This window comes from Centruroides vittatus, unplaced genomic scaffold (assembly GCF_030686945.1).
Source record: "Centruroides vittatus isolate TY-2023 unplaced genomic scaffold, ASM3068694v2 contig_913, whole genome shotgun sequence".
Taxonomy (NCBI): domain Eukaryota; kingdom Metazoa; phylum Arthropoda; class Arachnida; order Scorpiones; family Buthidae; genus Centruroides; species Centruroides vittatus.
In genome coordinates, this window is record NW_027122602.1 from 605,231 (window position 1) to 620,775 (window position 15,545).

General features: G+C 27.1%; 1 protein-coding gene across 1 annotated transcript in view; it reads left to right on the plus strand.

Annotated features, from left to right (window-relative positions):
• LOC136984324 (multiple PDZ domain protein-like) overlaps window positions 1-14,287 on the plus strand; it is a 120,908-nt gene extending 106,621 nt beyond the window's left edge. The window contains exons 9-10 of the mRNA XM_067281257.1: window positions 2,768-2,933; window positions 14,163-14,287. Of these exons, the coding sequence (XP_067137358.1) occupies window positions 2,768-2,933; window positions 14,163-14,287 (291 nt within the window). The remainder of the gene's footprint in view (window positions 1-2,767; window positions 2,934-14,162) is intronic.
• Window positions 14,288-15,545: the final 1,258 nt, after the last annotated feature.

Sequence of the window (15,545 nt, forward strand, 5' to 3'; positions counted from 1 at the left end):
GGATTAAAGAATTCGATTTTTAAAGATGTTAAATACGAGAACAATGGAAAAAGAAACAAGACAGATAAAAACAGCATCCCGAAGCCAATATCTTGCTGGTCAATATCACCGGAAGAAAAATCAAAATTACACTTCTACAATTTTGAGTTGATTGAGGAGAAAAAAAAGTAAAATGGCAACTTTTAAGAATTGTTTAAAATTTAAAATATTGTATCTTTATTATTGTTATTTCAATTTTAGAATAGCTTATTTCTTTTTAATGTCTCGGTTATTAGAATTGAAAATGCAGGCTTTATTATTTTTAAGTTATTTAAAAATGTGTTGTGTATTGAATGAATTCTGTTTTTGAAATTTTATTTTTATAAATCGTTTATTATTTAAAATTTCATTTGAAATTTTTGTAAAAATTAATTACGGTATATATATACTTCGTGATTCTTGTTGGACAAAAGATTTAAAAATGCATTTGACGGAATGTTATGAAAAGATTTTTAAAAATCGAATGTGATAAATTTTTCGTATTTGTCGAGGAAGGAAGGAATAAATCGGATCGACAACTTTTGGGAGGAACGTCAAGACGAAAAAAGGATGTCCTTCTGGAGTTTGTCGTTAAAATCTGAGTCAAAATTGATTTTAAACCGTTATTTTAACTGGTATCTTCTCGAATCCGCAGACGAGGAACGAGAGGAAGCATTCCCTTGTTTATTAAAATAACCTATTCGAATTTTTAAAATATAAATATTACAATGAACCATATTTGATTTCTGAACTAATCTTACTGAAGAAGAAGAAAAAAAAATGTATATATATATATATAATATTTTTTTCAATCTATATATAAATTCAATCGAAAGCTCTTTGTTTCTAAATATGTATACAGTTTAGCTTCTTTTGCAGTCTATAATGGCAGGTAAAGATTTGATAAAGCCTACTTTTTTATATCCATAAAAATAAATAAAATGTTCGATATACAGTAGATCGAAAAAAGAAGTTCTATATTCTATTCTGTCTTCTTTCAATAAAGCTTTGTTTTGAATTATGCATTTTCCGTGCTCTTGATCGAATAATAATAATAAAAATTCTTGTATTAATCGGTTTTAGATAGTCAACGGTTGTTAAATGGGGGATTAATGGGAAACCGCTACCGGTTGCTATCAGTGCTAGCGTATAGGACAATTAAGAGATAAGTCTTTACTTGACATAAATCCGAAACGATTGTCTTTCCCATTCGGAAATTATAAGTTAATATTCGTATAAACATCAATTTTTAATCGCCGAATGAAATTTATTGGTATCGGGAGCAGTTAAGTAGCTGTATTAATGAGTCGCTCTATCAATAATCTTCCCCATTTTATTTACTCGGCGATTGTTTTATCAGAATATTTCATCGCTCTTTTTAAATCCTATCGCTGTGTGGATATGTTCCAAAAAAAAAAGCGTTAGAGTCCATATCGCGCTGTAAATATTAAGCGATCTTTTTTCCTATCCAGAATGGATTTTGAAATTTTTTGTCGTATATCGTATTATTTATGAAAGATGATCAACAGTTTACTGTTCGATTGATAAATTTGGTCGAGAATGTTTTCACGATGTTTTAGTTTACACGAAGTTATTTCCTTGACCTTTTGTTTAAGTAAACATGGACAGAATGGAATCCGATTTGACGTTCTGTCGGAAACATGCAATGATTTCTGTCTTAGGTGGAAGACAAACACGTCAGTTCCAATGTTGTTCCCGAATGAGGATTTTCAAAGATGTCACTTTTAATCCTCCAGGGCTAAATCCTCTTCCTCTTTCCTACCTCTCATTTTATTACCATTTGATAAAACTTGTTAGTGCCGACACTTTTATTAAATAATGTTGTCAGCTTTAACATTTTATATAGTTCGAACAAAAACACCCGACAAAACAAGAATTAAGTATATAGCTTGGAGTTTAATTATTTTTAATTAAATTATCAAGTGAGTTTTTTTCCTATTTGAGTATTTAATTAATTTTAGGAAGTTGGCTAAGTCTATTATGTCCGTGATTTTCTATGATGAAACTGCATCGTTACCGCTCGTTATTATTAAAAGAAGAGCAACAAATCTGATTACGGCTTCGTTTCCCGTCCAACATAAATTAGGAAATGGTTTTTTGAATTTTTAGTTTTTCCATAGTTATGGCCTTCTAACTCGCGACCATATAAATCTAATTGATTTACGTCAGTTAATTTTGATGTGGGAAATTGCTTTTCGCAACGAATAAAACAAACAAAAAAGCACGGCGTCACTTAAAGTTTTCTGCGTTAGATATAAATGCGTTCGTTCACTCGAACCGCAAGAAAATGTGTAAAGGTGTAAGTCGGCAACTCGATCATTTTCTTTATTAAAAAATAAAGGGGGTGGGGACGGCCGTCCGTCAACCTTTTCAATTTTGTGAAAATCAACTGGCGACCCGCCACATCGGTTTTGCGCGTACGTGATACGTAAGAGAGGGCGGGTTTATGGAACTGACGTGTTGCAGCACGTGACACGAGCCGCAGTAAGCTACCTGCTAGCAGTGGGAGAAGAGCGTGCCTGTCGTCCCGGCAACACGCCGTGTGGCGGTGCACTCTTCGCTGCTTTAGCAGAAATGAAACTCTCTCGAGCTCACTCTCTACCGTTCTCAACCCTAAATTAATTCTTCTCGGTTATATATATTCATTGGGTTTTAATATCTCATACGGATTTTCGTTTATGTTACTTCATTGCCGTACATTGTGGGTAACAGGTTATCTTGTATACAGGGTTCCCTGTCTACTCCCCACTTGCAGGAAGCTGGGGGAGGGATTCCTGGAGGGGAAGACCTAAAGATAGGTGAAGACCTACCTGAGATGGAAACGTTCGAAGTGGAATTAATTAAAGATCAGAAAGGTTTAGGTATCACCATTGCAGGATATGTATGCGAAAAAGGTTAGTACCGTTTTTGCTACTTTAATTTTTTCTTTTTGTTTATGTATAATTTATTAATAGGTGTGTGTGTGTATGTGTTTATGACTATACAAACAAAGTATTTTTGTTTGAAATAGACATAAAACCAATGTAAATATTTTGTGTTTACCAAGAAATCGATTTGAAAGTTGTTGGATACCCAGTACGAACTTGAGTTATTAAGTATGTCGTCATGTAAAATATTTTTAGAAATTATTTTTTACCGCAACTTTTTTCTCTATTTCCTGCTGAAAACGTTATATTGATGATTTTAATAATAATAACGTCATGCAGATTTTATTATATTTTTATTGAATTATATAAAAGGAGATATTAAATACTTTCTATTTTTTAATCTGTCTTTCATTTAGAAAATGAAAGATTTTTTTTTTTTTTTTTTCAAAATTTCTTGTTTTAATAATTAGGATTACATATAAGAGTAGTAATTTATTAAAGAATAAAAATTTATATTTTAAGAAATAATTTAAACAAAATTTTTCCATTACTTTTAAATATGATTTTTATATATATATAATATATTAATTTTTGAAAATTGCACTTAAAAGTTTTTTTTTATTTAAAAAAAACTACATATATCATATATTAATTAAATAAAATCAGCGGGTATTACATTATTTTAAGTAAATAATACTTTATTTAAAAAATTATTAAATGAAGTTATAATTTCATATAAAATATAAAATTAGATTTATCCACTTGTTTTTATAATTATTTTCAAATAATTTATATTATAATGCATTATTTAATGATTTCTGAATAAAAACAATTTAAATTATCTTATATGTAATTATATATTAATGTAAAGCTACTGTAATTTATTTAGATTATAAATTTATACTTACATTTACATTGAAAGAAATATATATATATATATATATATATATATATATATATATATATATATATATGAAACCCCCCAACAGGAAAAGAAATATGTTGTTTTAATTTACACCTTCTCTTATCTAACTAATTTCTATGTAAATATCTGTTCCTCTTTCTTCCAATAAATGTTATGGAAATTTATATAATTTAGTCAAGATCCTGTAAACTATAAAAAATATATATAATTAAAATAAAAAATTGAATAATTTTTTAACACTTTTAATGTTTTTAATTTATTTTGAAGTAATATATAATATGAAAATAGTCCAAATGAAAATAACTTATACAGTATATCAAAAAATATATATTATAGTTTCTAGGGAAATTAATGGTCTAAAGATAAAAACTTAAATTTTTTTCCAACACATTTTAATTTTGTTTTTTTTTTAAAGGCAATGAAATTTCTATCCATACAAATATTTAGTTTTTTTTCTTTTTATGATCTTTGTATGGAGTTTTAACCACCTGCCAAGTCTACTTTTGGTAATGCATCATTAGTTCATTTTTCATTTATTATAAATTGTTTACTCTGTTTTCTTGAATTCAAGTGTATTTCTTTTCTTTTATCACTTATGCTTAAAGAAATAGAAAGCAAAATGTTTTCTACTATGATTGTGAATTCCATATAACAACAAAATACAGATAATAAGTCACTATCATCTCATATTAAATGTATGTTTTCTTAAGAAAATTTTGAGACTTTTTTACAATAACTGAATTAACATTATTTTTAAATATTTTTATCGAATTTGGTAACGTTCTTAGTAAGAAATCTGTTTTTAGAATATTTATTAAAACTAAAGAATTGTTTTTACTGTTCTGAACTAGAACCAATCATGTTGTAATTTGAGACTTCTTGCAATCAAATAAAATTAATGTTAATAACTTCAAAAGTTCATTCATTAAAGTTTATTGGAAAAATGAGTTTTTTTTTGTTTTAACAAGTAATCCCAACGATAATTTTAATGATTATTATAGCTTTTACAAATTTTCAATTCCATTGCTAATATAAAAACATTTTGACTTTCAACTTTTTGAATAATAATGTTATTTTAGTAGATATTTTATATTTTCATTAACTTACCTACATATATCATTAAAGGTACAGAGAAATAAAAAGTTAAGTGTGTTTTTTTTTCATTTTATTCAATTAGACACAGTGCCAAGTCTAAATTTGGCAATTGCTCACATAAAAAAAAGTCATTTTACCAGAAGTCATTAAAAAATTATTTAACTGTCAAATACTTAATTATAAAATTGACAGTTATATAATTAGTCACAATAAAAGACTGGATTGGCATTAGTCTTATTAGGAAAAAATCTGATATAATTGTATATATATTTTAACTAAATTGATGGTAATCAGTTTGTTTATAACTTCTAAGATACAATCACTTACAGCTGATCAACACACACTAGTTAAAACAATGTCAGATCAGCTTTAAGATCAAATATTTTATGTAAATCTTTTGCATTCACTGATTTATTTATTTTTTACAACTAATGCATGGTAATTAAAACAATAATCATGCATCAGTTTACCAGTAGACAAAATTATCATATATTTGAAATTTACATAATGACAAAATAAAATTGTTTTATTTGCACACAATCAAATTGATACTTACTCTTATATAAAACAATTAGTTATATAATTTTTCATAGCTGATATATTTTAAGGAGATTAATGCACATAAAGCAATTTCTGTACTGAATAACCGAAAATAAGAAAGTAACTGTAAGAGCAATACATTGAAGAAGTTATAATAATATAATTTATTTACTGATATAATAAACTCAATCTTTTTAAAAAAAGTATAATTTCATACAAATAATGATAATCAAAATTATAATTATTTATTCATAATTATACTGTAGTTTGATTTCAGAAACTTTATCACCGTTCATTTATGTATACTTAAAACTGCTGTAGATTTGGAGAATTATGAACTAATTTAGTTAATAAATTATGCAACACTGTTAAAACTGTCATATATTTGATTTAACTTCCTAAATATAATGATTTTTTTAAACTTTTTTTGATAATTATGCTGAATATGAAATCATTTTATTTTATGATGGCTTTTGTAATTGACTTTTCCTAGCTTCATGTTTGTCCCTATGACAGTTTTATAAAATTAATATTAACTTTGAAAATATTGTGATAAATATATTCTTTGAAATTAAATTAAAATTCTTTGCATTAAAAAAAGTTCTTGTTAATTGTTAGAAGTTGTTAAAAATAGCTATTTTCCAATTGAAACATTTCAGTAAATTTTTCATTCAATTTAAAAACAATAATTTAATTATGATCACAAATGAAAATATCTAAACATCTTTAGGATTGTGTTGAGATTTTAATGTTCATTATCATTTCTCTGTTCTGAATTTCCTTTATCATCATTTTATTCTCTTCCATACACATTTTGGTAATAATATCTATTTTGATTTTCTACATTTTTCAGATTTACTGGTTTTACTGTTTTGCTGTTCTCTCATTATTTTGTATGTTCAAATCATTTTACTACTATTATTATTATTCTGGTTTATAAATATTTTTAAACTTTTATTCTGATAAATATGTTTGTATTTCTGCTGAATTCAGAGTCTGTTTCTAGCATTTCTTCCTGATATTTTATATTCATGTGTTGCCATTTGTTTTGCCAACTAATCTGTAGAATTTTGCTTGTAGTTTCATTAGCAGTTATACTAGATTGTTTTACAAATACACTTAAACCTGTTTTTGTGCCGTCTTTTTTTGTGTGATTTTTTTATACGTACAATGTGTTTTGTGCAATTATTTTTGTGCAGTATACCAATTTGATTGAAATTCATATGCCGCACACAAAAAATCACACAAAACAAATCACACAAATAAAAAATCGCACAAAAATAGACCGCACAAAAAGAGGTTTGAGTGTATATTGCTAGTTAATTTTCAGTTTTTCTAATTTTGCTTATTGCATGATTAATTCATCATTTATTCTACAATTCTCTCACTGATATCAGATAGCAAAACTTTTATTTTTCTACTAAATAATTTTCAGTTTTTATCAAAATGTCTGTTATTTCTTGATTTTATCATTTCAATTTAGAATTAATTTCTTCTCATAAGCCATGAGTTTATATTACTACAATGCATCATTTGCAAATAATATTTAAAGTGAAAGATAAATTCCAGTTTATATTGTTTAAAAAATTATAATGATAGTTAATTTACTCAAGATCAGAGATATTGATGATGATGATGATGATCTTCATTTATCATACAAAGAACTTTCACCCTGTTAAGATATGTAGATTTAAACCAGATATAGATTTAAAGTTGATTACTGATGCATTATAATAATAATAATAATAATAATACATATAGTAAAACTGTTTTATTATTATGTACGTTTTCATAGCCTGGATAATTCTGATATTTCCATATAGAAGCCTAGTCTTTTGCAGTGCTCGTCAAATTACTTCATATGAAGATTCTGTCATATGTCAAAAGATAAAATATAGATTTTTTTTCTCATTTTTCTGAACTTCTACATAAACTGTTACAATATAAATATGGTTTTCCTTTTCATCTACCTGTCATAAAACCAAATTGATACTTTCAGAATCTGATACTTTAGTTGTGTCTTTCTTCATAAATTTACATTCTACAAATATAAATAATGAAAAAAACTTTTGTTTGATTCATGTAAATATTTTTGCTTGATGTACTTTGAGCTACTCAGATAATCAGATATAAAATAGAATAAAGATTACCTAAAAACATTTTGTTTTCCAAAAAAAATATTGAAAAAATTATTTTAATCATGTAAAATTAATTCAAACTATTTTGTATCTACTTAATAACTTTGAGTATTTTCTATATAAAGACATTATTATTATTATTATAATTTTCTAAAACTTCTGTTGACGTTCAGCCTAGTAAAGTTTTATTTAAAATATGTTTATATTATATTTACCTGTCAAAAATGATGAGAGAAGAATGAAAAAATTGATTTTTACTCAACGCTATGCATGCTTATCAAACTATAAAATATTTCATCACATTATATTGTTCTTAATAATTTGTCCTTTTGTCCCAAATCTGAAATATGAACTTTTAACTCTTCACTGTTGCAAAAGTTACAATCTTAACTAAATCCAATTTTTTCAATCTTTGAATTTTGGTGTCATCAAAATTGGTATGTTTAACTTGTAATGGAAAATGTCATTCATCACAGATAATAATGACCAATGAATTTTTTCAATGCTATATTCAAGATATTAGTTTAAAATGATTTTTGACTTACATTTAAGAAAATCAATTATATTCAATGTCATGGCTTAACTTAAAATTAAAGTATACTATAAAATGCAATGCACTGTTAAGATTTATCAAAATATAAACGATGAGCAAATCTGATTATTTTTCTTGTTTTTGTATTTAAAGTATTTGTATTGTAATTAACAGATTGTTCCAAGAAGTACATTTTGCAAACATTCAAATTCATTTCACCAATAAAATAGTTTTCATAGTTGACATAGGATATTATACTTGGTGCCCATAAAGGTATAAATTTTTTGAATTGCACATGGACTTTATGGACACCCTGTATTATTAAATATTTAATATTGTCCAGATACCCTGGAAATTCATAGTATTAAATTTTTTCATATAATTTAAATGTAAAAAATAATATAATGATAAATAAGAAGCTTAGTTCTAAGCAATGGAACCAAAGCACATGCCTTTTGTCCTGCTTTGGAGAATGTTACTCAATTACCTTAAAATTATTTGTTATCTACTCTTACCTAACTGAAATCATATAATATGCATTGTTATATTTATTTTTATTTTAAAGTAGCAAAACTACCTTTTTTGGTATCAAGGAGTGCTTCAGCACCATAAGCATTCTCCTGGATATGCTTTTGGTTTTATGTTAGGTTGTGGGTTATCAATTATTATCAATACTGCATAAGTAATGATGTAATAAAAAGATAATGCCAATTTCATGCTTTTAATTTTAGCATCATCATTTGTCATCTTCCTACATATAGTAGACTGCTGCGTAATTCAGTGTTCATTTTATTTACGCATAATGTTATTTCTCCACAAGAAAACACTGGTTTATGTAACATGATGCCGTATGCAACTGCATATACAATTAGCAAAGTGTAGGCATGCTTGGATGATTGCCAAGTTAGGGATTTACACACTTAAATAATAATAAATATTTCATTGTTTTTATTACTTTTTCTAACATAATTTATAAAATTAATTAAGTTATACTAATAGATAACTGAATATTTTTACCAATTAGCTAACTCATGTAAATTCTCAAATATTTTCACTATTCACTATTTACATCAATTAATTCACATTACAGATGGATCCATCTATAATGTGAATTAATTGAGGCAAATAGTGAAAATGTATTATTTAGAGGTGAAAATTTCAAGCAGTTGGAGTAATTAAGTCTTATCCTTTTTATATTTTATATAAGTTCCATCTTTCATCGACTTTTCCTTTCTCTATGAATTATCAAAGAGAAATTTATTTGCTTATCTTTCTATTTCTTTATATTTGCAATTAAAATTTATCACCAAAAACTGCAGTTTGTTTAATGTTTGTGATGCATCATTTCAGAATTCTGGTGGCATATGCCTATGTATTACAATATATGATGTTTTGTATTCTAATCAATTCAGATACAGGAAATCATTGTATGCTGAACAAGTACGGATATTTCTAAGATAATGTTTGAATGTATATATGCTCGCAATTACAGCCATTGCTAGGCAACATCATAAGTTCAGTTTATTTTTGACCCTGGTATGTGTGTGTTTACATAATATAATATATACATATATACATAATATATACATGTAAGGTTATTCATAAAGGAGATAATATCCTGAAAGTCAACCAATGCCGTATGTCATCAGGCTAGAAAACAGCTGTAAATATTTTCTAACTTTGAAATGTGAATTACATTTATAAAAGTAACATTTGCCATACACTATACATTGAAACTCATTTTGCAGGGCATTAAAATTTTATTTTACTTGCTAGATACATCAAAATCTTTAATTGTAAAGTTGTGGGGAATAATGTAATTAATCTACATTTTTCTTCAAATCATCACAAAGGCGTTAATTACATGTAGATATCACTATTTTTGCAAGCGCTTTCAATGTTTTATAATTCGTCATCCTCAGGCAGAACATAAACTCAAATAAATATTTCAAGCAAAATATTTTGAATTAAAACTAACAGTATTTAGTCCTTTAGAACAAACCAAATTTAATCAATCTTCCTTACACACCGGTGATTCAATCAAAAAATACACTTACGTAAAACCAGATAACCCGAAATACTAATCACTCCGGTTATCTGGTTTTACGTAAGTGTATTTTTTAAACCAAATTTAAAATAAAAATGTAAAAAGTTTGAATTAAGGCATGCGTGATGAGAATGCACATGCACCATGTTGTGTTGAATAGGCACCAAAAGTGGAGGTAGAGATGATGTTTTAATCTTTTATACAGGCTGACCCACATTGCAGGCAACTCAAGTGTGGGGGAGTTGCACAGATTTAATAATACAGTAAGGCAGGCTTCCCAAACATACACCAGGCTCTTCTGATCACAATACCTGAGCATCTCCATATAGTCCCCACAGCGAGATATTTTGATGTTGTAACATCATTCTAGCCAGCTCAGTGTCACTCCTGCCTGTCCTGATGGAATGTTGGTGTTTGGAGATGTGGCAACATAACATTCTAGTTGTCACTCCTATGTAGTGAGTGTGAATGCCAGATGTGTTTTCTAACAGGATAGAGTATACCACAGACTTTCTCTAGTATGGCGGCAGCGTCCCTGTTGTTGCATAGAAGCCTCCTGAGACTTGGTCACAGGGTGACCAGTAGAAATAACTCATGTTGTCTAAACATGTGGCAAATGCATGCAGTAATGTGGTTACAGAATGATACTGATGAACAGACTATTGTGCATTCCTTTGGGATGTGTAAAGTGGTGTTGGAAAAAAGAGATCTTTTAACCTTCAAGATATGCTTATATTTGGAAATGGTATAACCCACCACATTTACTGCTGAGCAAATGGCAGTAAGTTCAATATCGGCAGCAGTTTGCGTGGAAGGCAACAGAAAGGTCCTTCTAATTAAAGGGGGTATGTTGTTAAACTTATGGAACATGGAGTACATTATACTACCATGAGACTTGGAGGTGTTTAAATCTAAAAACATAATCTTTTCCCCATTTTCTTTTTCCCAGGTAAAGTCGATAGAGGAGTAAACATTCATTAGGAAGTATTTGGGGACAAGGAAGTCCTCCTCTGTGTCTTGCCATGCTAAGAGAATGTCGTCTACATATCTCAGATATACCAGTGGGTCTGCTATTGTAAGGGGAAAGCTAAAAACCCTTTGCTCAACATGCCTCATGAGCAATTCTGCTAGTATGACAGACAGTGGTTAGTCCATTGAGACCCCCTGTTTTTGCAGGTATATTTTCCCCTTGAACCAAAAGTAATTGCGTTCATGCAAAAATAACAATATTTACACATAATAAATGCCTTTGTGATAATTTCTTCCTTTCTTGCTTAAACAAAAGAACTGTGTGAAATTAGTCTAAATCTTGAATCTCAATTATTCTTCAAATCAATTTTATTGAATTAATTTCTCCAAGAACATGTTAAGAAACAATAAGTCAACTTTACATTTATGAGCAGTACAGAATAGCTTAGTTTTGAAATCCAAATAATGAATTCTATGTAGAGAAGTTTCTTTAGCATAGCAAAAATAAAAAATCTAACAGTAACAATGAAAATTTCCTCACTATAAGTAATTGGCATAAGTCAAATTGTCGTCAGCTATATTATTGAAAATAATAAAATGTTTTGTGGAAACTGAGAATATTGCACATGCAAACATATCAGGCAGACCAGTTTCAATGACAAATGAAATACTATCATAGTATTAGAAGCAGTTAATGGTTTGTAGTAACTAGATGAGAGCCATTTCATAAGTCTGTGGGATTTTCCAATCATTTGTAATACAGACTGAAAAAATAATAAAATTCAGTCCATTTCATCTTCATTGCCATCGAGCATTAAAATAACTGATTATGCTAAATTGGTTAATTTTTGCAATTGGCTTTTAATTCAAATTGATGACAAACTTCCATCATCTGTTCTGTTGTCTGGTGAGGCTTATTTTTATTTGATAGTGATCAACACATACAACATACATTATCGGTCAGATGAGAATCCACTCTGGTTAAGAGAAATTACTCATAAAGTTCAATCACAGATTAATATGAGGTATAGGATTTTTCAGCACAGGACAATCAGCTCATTCTTTATTTATGAGTGGTTTTTGATATTTGCATGCAATTTCTCAAGAAATAGTTTCCAACTTGATAGAAGATTTGTCATTGACTTAGTATTGACAAATGTTTTAGTGCAACATAGGGTTCCCCAGCCCACCATACTGAGATGTATCTGCAAACAGACTGGTTACATCATGTTTTTTCAGATTACTGGATTGGTTGAGGAGGATCTGTGGAATGTCCATCAGATGTAACTCCATTGAACTTTTTTCTTTAGTATTATCTAGGAGATAACATTTATTCAACTACTAAAACTACAGTTGCAGTTTGCAGGATAGAATTGCAGCAGTAGGTGCAGAAGTTACTGCAGACATCATTAAAAATGTTTGAGATTTAATTGCCTCCCAAGTTCAGTTATGTATTGGCATTGTAGAACATCATTTTGAGTATGTCATTAATTAAATTTAGATGCAATGTTTTTCTTTTGTTATATTAAAGAAATGTCTCTGCATAGCATTTATTCTCAGAAGTAACTCTGCACTACTCATGAATATAATGTTAAATAATATAATGTTTCATAATGTGTTCTTGGAAAAATTTATGCAATAAAATTGATTTGATGCAAGATTTAGACTAATTTCATCATTCCCTATTTTACAATTAGAAAATTTGATGTATTTGACATTGCAAATAAAATAAAATTTTAATGCCCTTTAAAATGAGTTTCAATGTCAATAAAAATGTCATCATATGTGATTTACTAATAATAATCATCATTTTTATAAACATAACTAACATTTTAAAATTATAGTGTGTTTCCACTTTTATGAAACACCTTGTATAGACTTTTTTTGGCAGAAGTTGTCATTGAGCATTTTGGCTTGTCTGTGCAAAACTACTTCCAGTAAAATGACAACTTACTAACATTATTACTTACTTGTAAGCATAGTTTGTTGCTTTGGTGTTGTGGATTTTCAATAATTCTCCATAATATAATAATATAGTAGCATTTAAAAAATAATTAATCTTTCATATGAACTTTCTACTTATGAAATAGATATTCCATTTATATTAAAAAACTCACCCAACCATGCACAATATCCAGCAACAATATTGCCACCTTTTCATAGGTGAAGCAGCAATAATATCTCTGTGTTTTGATTGACCATAGGCCAGGATAGACCATTGATAAAATATCCCGAATTTTTCCCGCTGAAAAAATAATTGTAAGCATCAAAGCTTTTATATGCTTTTAATGACTCTGCAATGTAAATTCCAAGAGTTAATCAACTAGTTTGTATATGTACTATGTATGGGTATATATATATATATATATATATATCCCCATACATAATTTTTGTAATGACTCATCTCTGGGTTTGTGGAAACTCTAGAGTCATAAAATGTCATCAAAGTGATTGGAAGAAACAGTAGGACATAGGTTTCAAGACATATTGTACCGTGTTTTTTTTTCCTTCAGTAGGGAGGACATTATAATATTTTCCCTACTCAAGGAAAAAAAAATACAGTTTAAAAAAGAGTTGATATGATAGATCTTGAAAATTAGAAATCTTTAAAAATACCTGCTGAAAAATGGTTTTTGAAAAATAAATTCTTTAATTAATAAATATAAAGGACTTATCAGATTAGTTTGCTGTTAATCTCACTAAAATTACAAACAAGTGGACTGGTGTCATAAGGGAGGGGTTCTTAATCAGGGATCTATGGGCTTGGAAGAGTAAAAATCAACTTTAACTTCCATATATTATATTATGGTTATATTTTTACTAATAAAATTTTTTGACATTTGAATAAAAAATATTTTTGAATTTAGAAGTAATGAAATTAAAACATATTAGATAATTTGTGTTGAGTTGTAGAATTTTATAATTAATTAAATTAACCAACTAATTATTTGAATTATCTAGCATCTATTATGAATATTTTGATAGATTTTTTCTATTTTTATATTTTCAGAAGAAATCTCTGGTATTTTTGTGAAAAGTATTGCCCATGGTAGTGCTGCTGATGTTTGTAAAAGGATACATGTAAATGATCAAATTATTGAGGTATTTTTCATTAATATTAAAAATTTAATTTAAATATCTAATTAAAAAATTTTATTTTTATTTTAAATCATAGCAATAAAAAATCCATACTCCAGAATTTGTTTTAAAATTTTTAGGCTTTTAATTATTTAAAATAACTAATTTAAGAGATTAATTAATAAAATTTTTATTATTTATTTTATATTTAAATACTTAAATATTTACAGCACATTTTTTATGCATGTATGTATATATTAAATATAATTGTATGATAGTTACATTATACTATTTTAAAGAACTAAAAATAGGAAAAATATATTTGTTGTAAAATCCATCAAATAGTGTAAATGTTACATCTGCATGTCATAAGATTTTGAAATAAAATTTTTGTTTTACTGAATAAAAACTAATGACATGTTAAATATTCATATGTTAAACTTTTTCATTAAAATAAATCTCTATTTTGTAATTCAAAGAAATAGTATATATAAAGGAATAAGCGTCAAAAAATGTCACACACGTATAATAGCATCATGTGTTTGCTCGTTAGGTATAATAATATTTCAATGAATTTTAAGCTACTTTTCTGTTTAATGAGAGAAATAAACAAGAAATTTCAGAAGAAACTTAGGATTAGAAGATTTTTACTTTATAATGTTTTCTTCTCTAAATATTTTAAGTTGTAATGTTTTTCATTATATTTGAAAAAGATTAGTTAGAATACTTTTTAAAGAAAGATTATTCAAATTAAAAAAGAAAAAACTGAATGTAGAATTATTAATCAAATATAATATAATTTAGTTTTTTATAATAATTATTTATTGAAGTTTGGGTTATTGAAATTAAGTTTTCATTATATTTGAGGAAATATAAACATTGTTTATTACTTTATATGCAACCTCAAAAAATGGATAACTTATTGGATTCATTTTTGTACTTATTTTAAATCTCAAAATTTTTCAAGGAGAAATCTTTAAAGTAAATATTTTTAATAGCTTAAAAAATTTACAAAAATTTTTAATTCAATGTTTGCATGTTGTTATGCTTAAAATAGTTTGTAAATTATCAGGTTCATTGTTGAATTATAAGTTTGAGATTTATTTGAAATAAGAATTATTAACTAAAAAAAAAAAAGATATGTGTTTAAAAATATTTAAAATTTTCAGGAACGTAATTATTCAAGAAAAGTTGTTAGCTGTTCATTACGTTCGTTCTACTGTTATCAGAATTCTAATTTCTGAAAGTTTGTGATCGAAAGGATTTTGTCAATATTCAAGTTTCTAATTCTTAAAACTTTTAAATCTCTGATGAT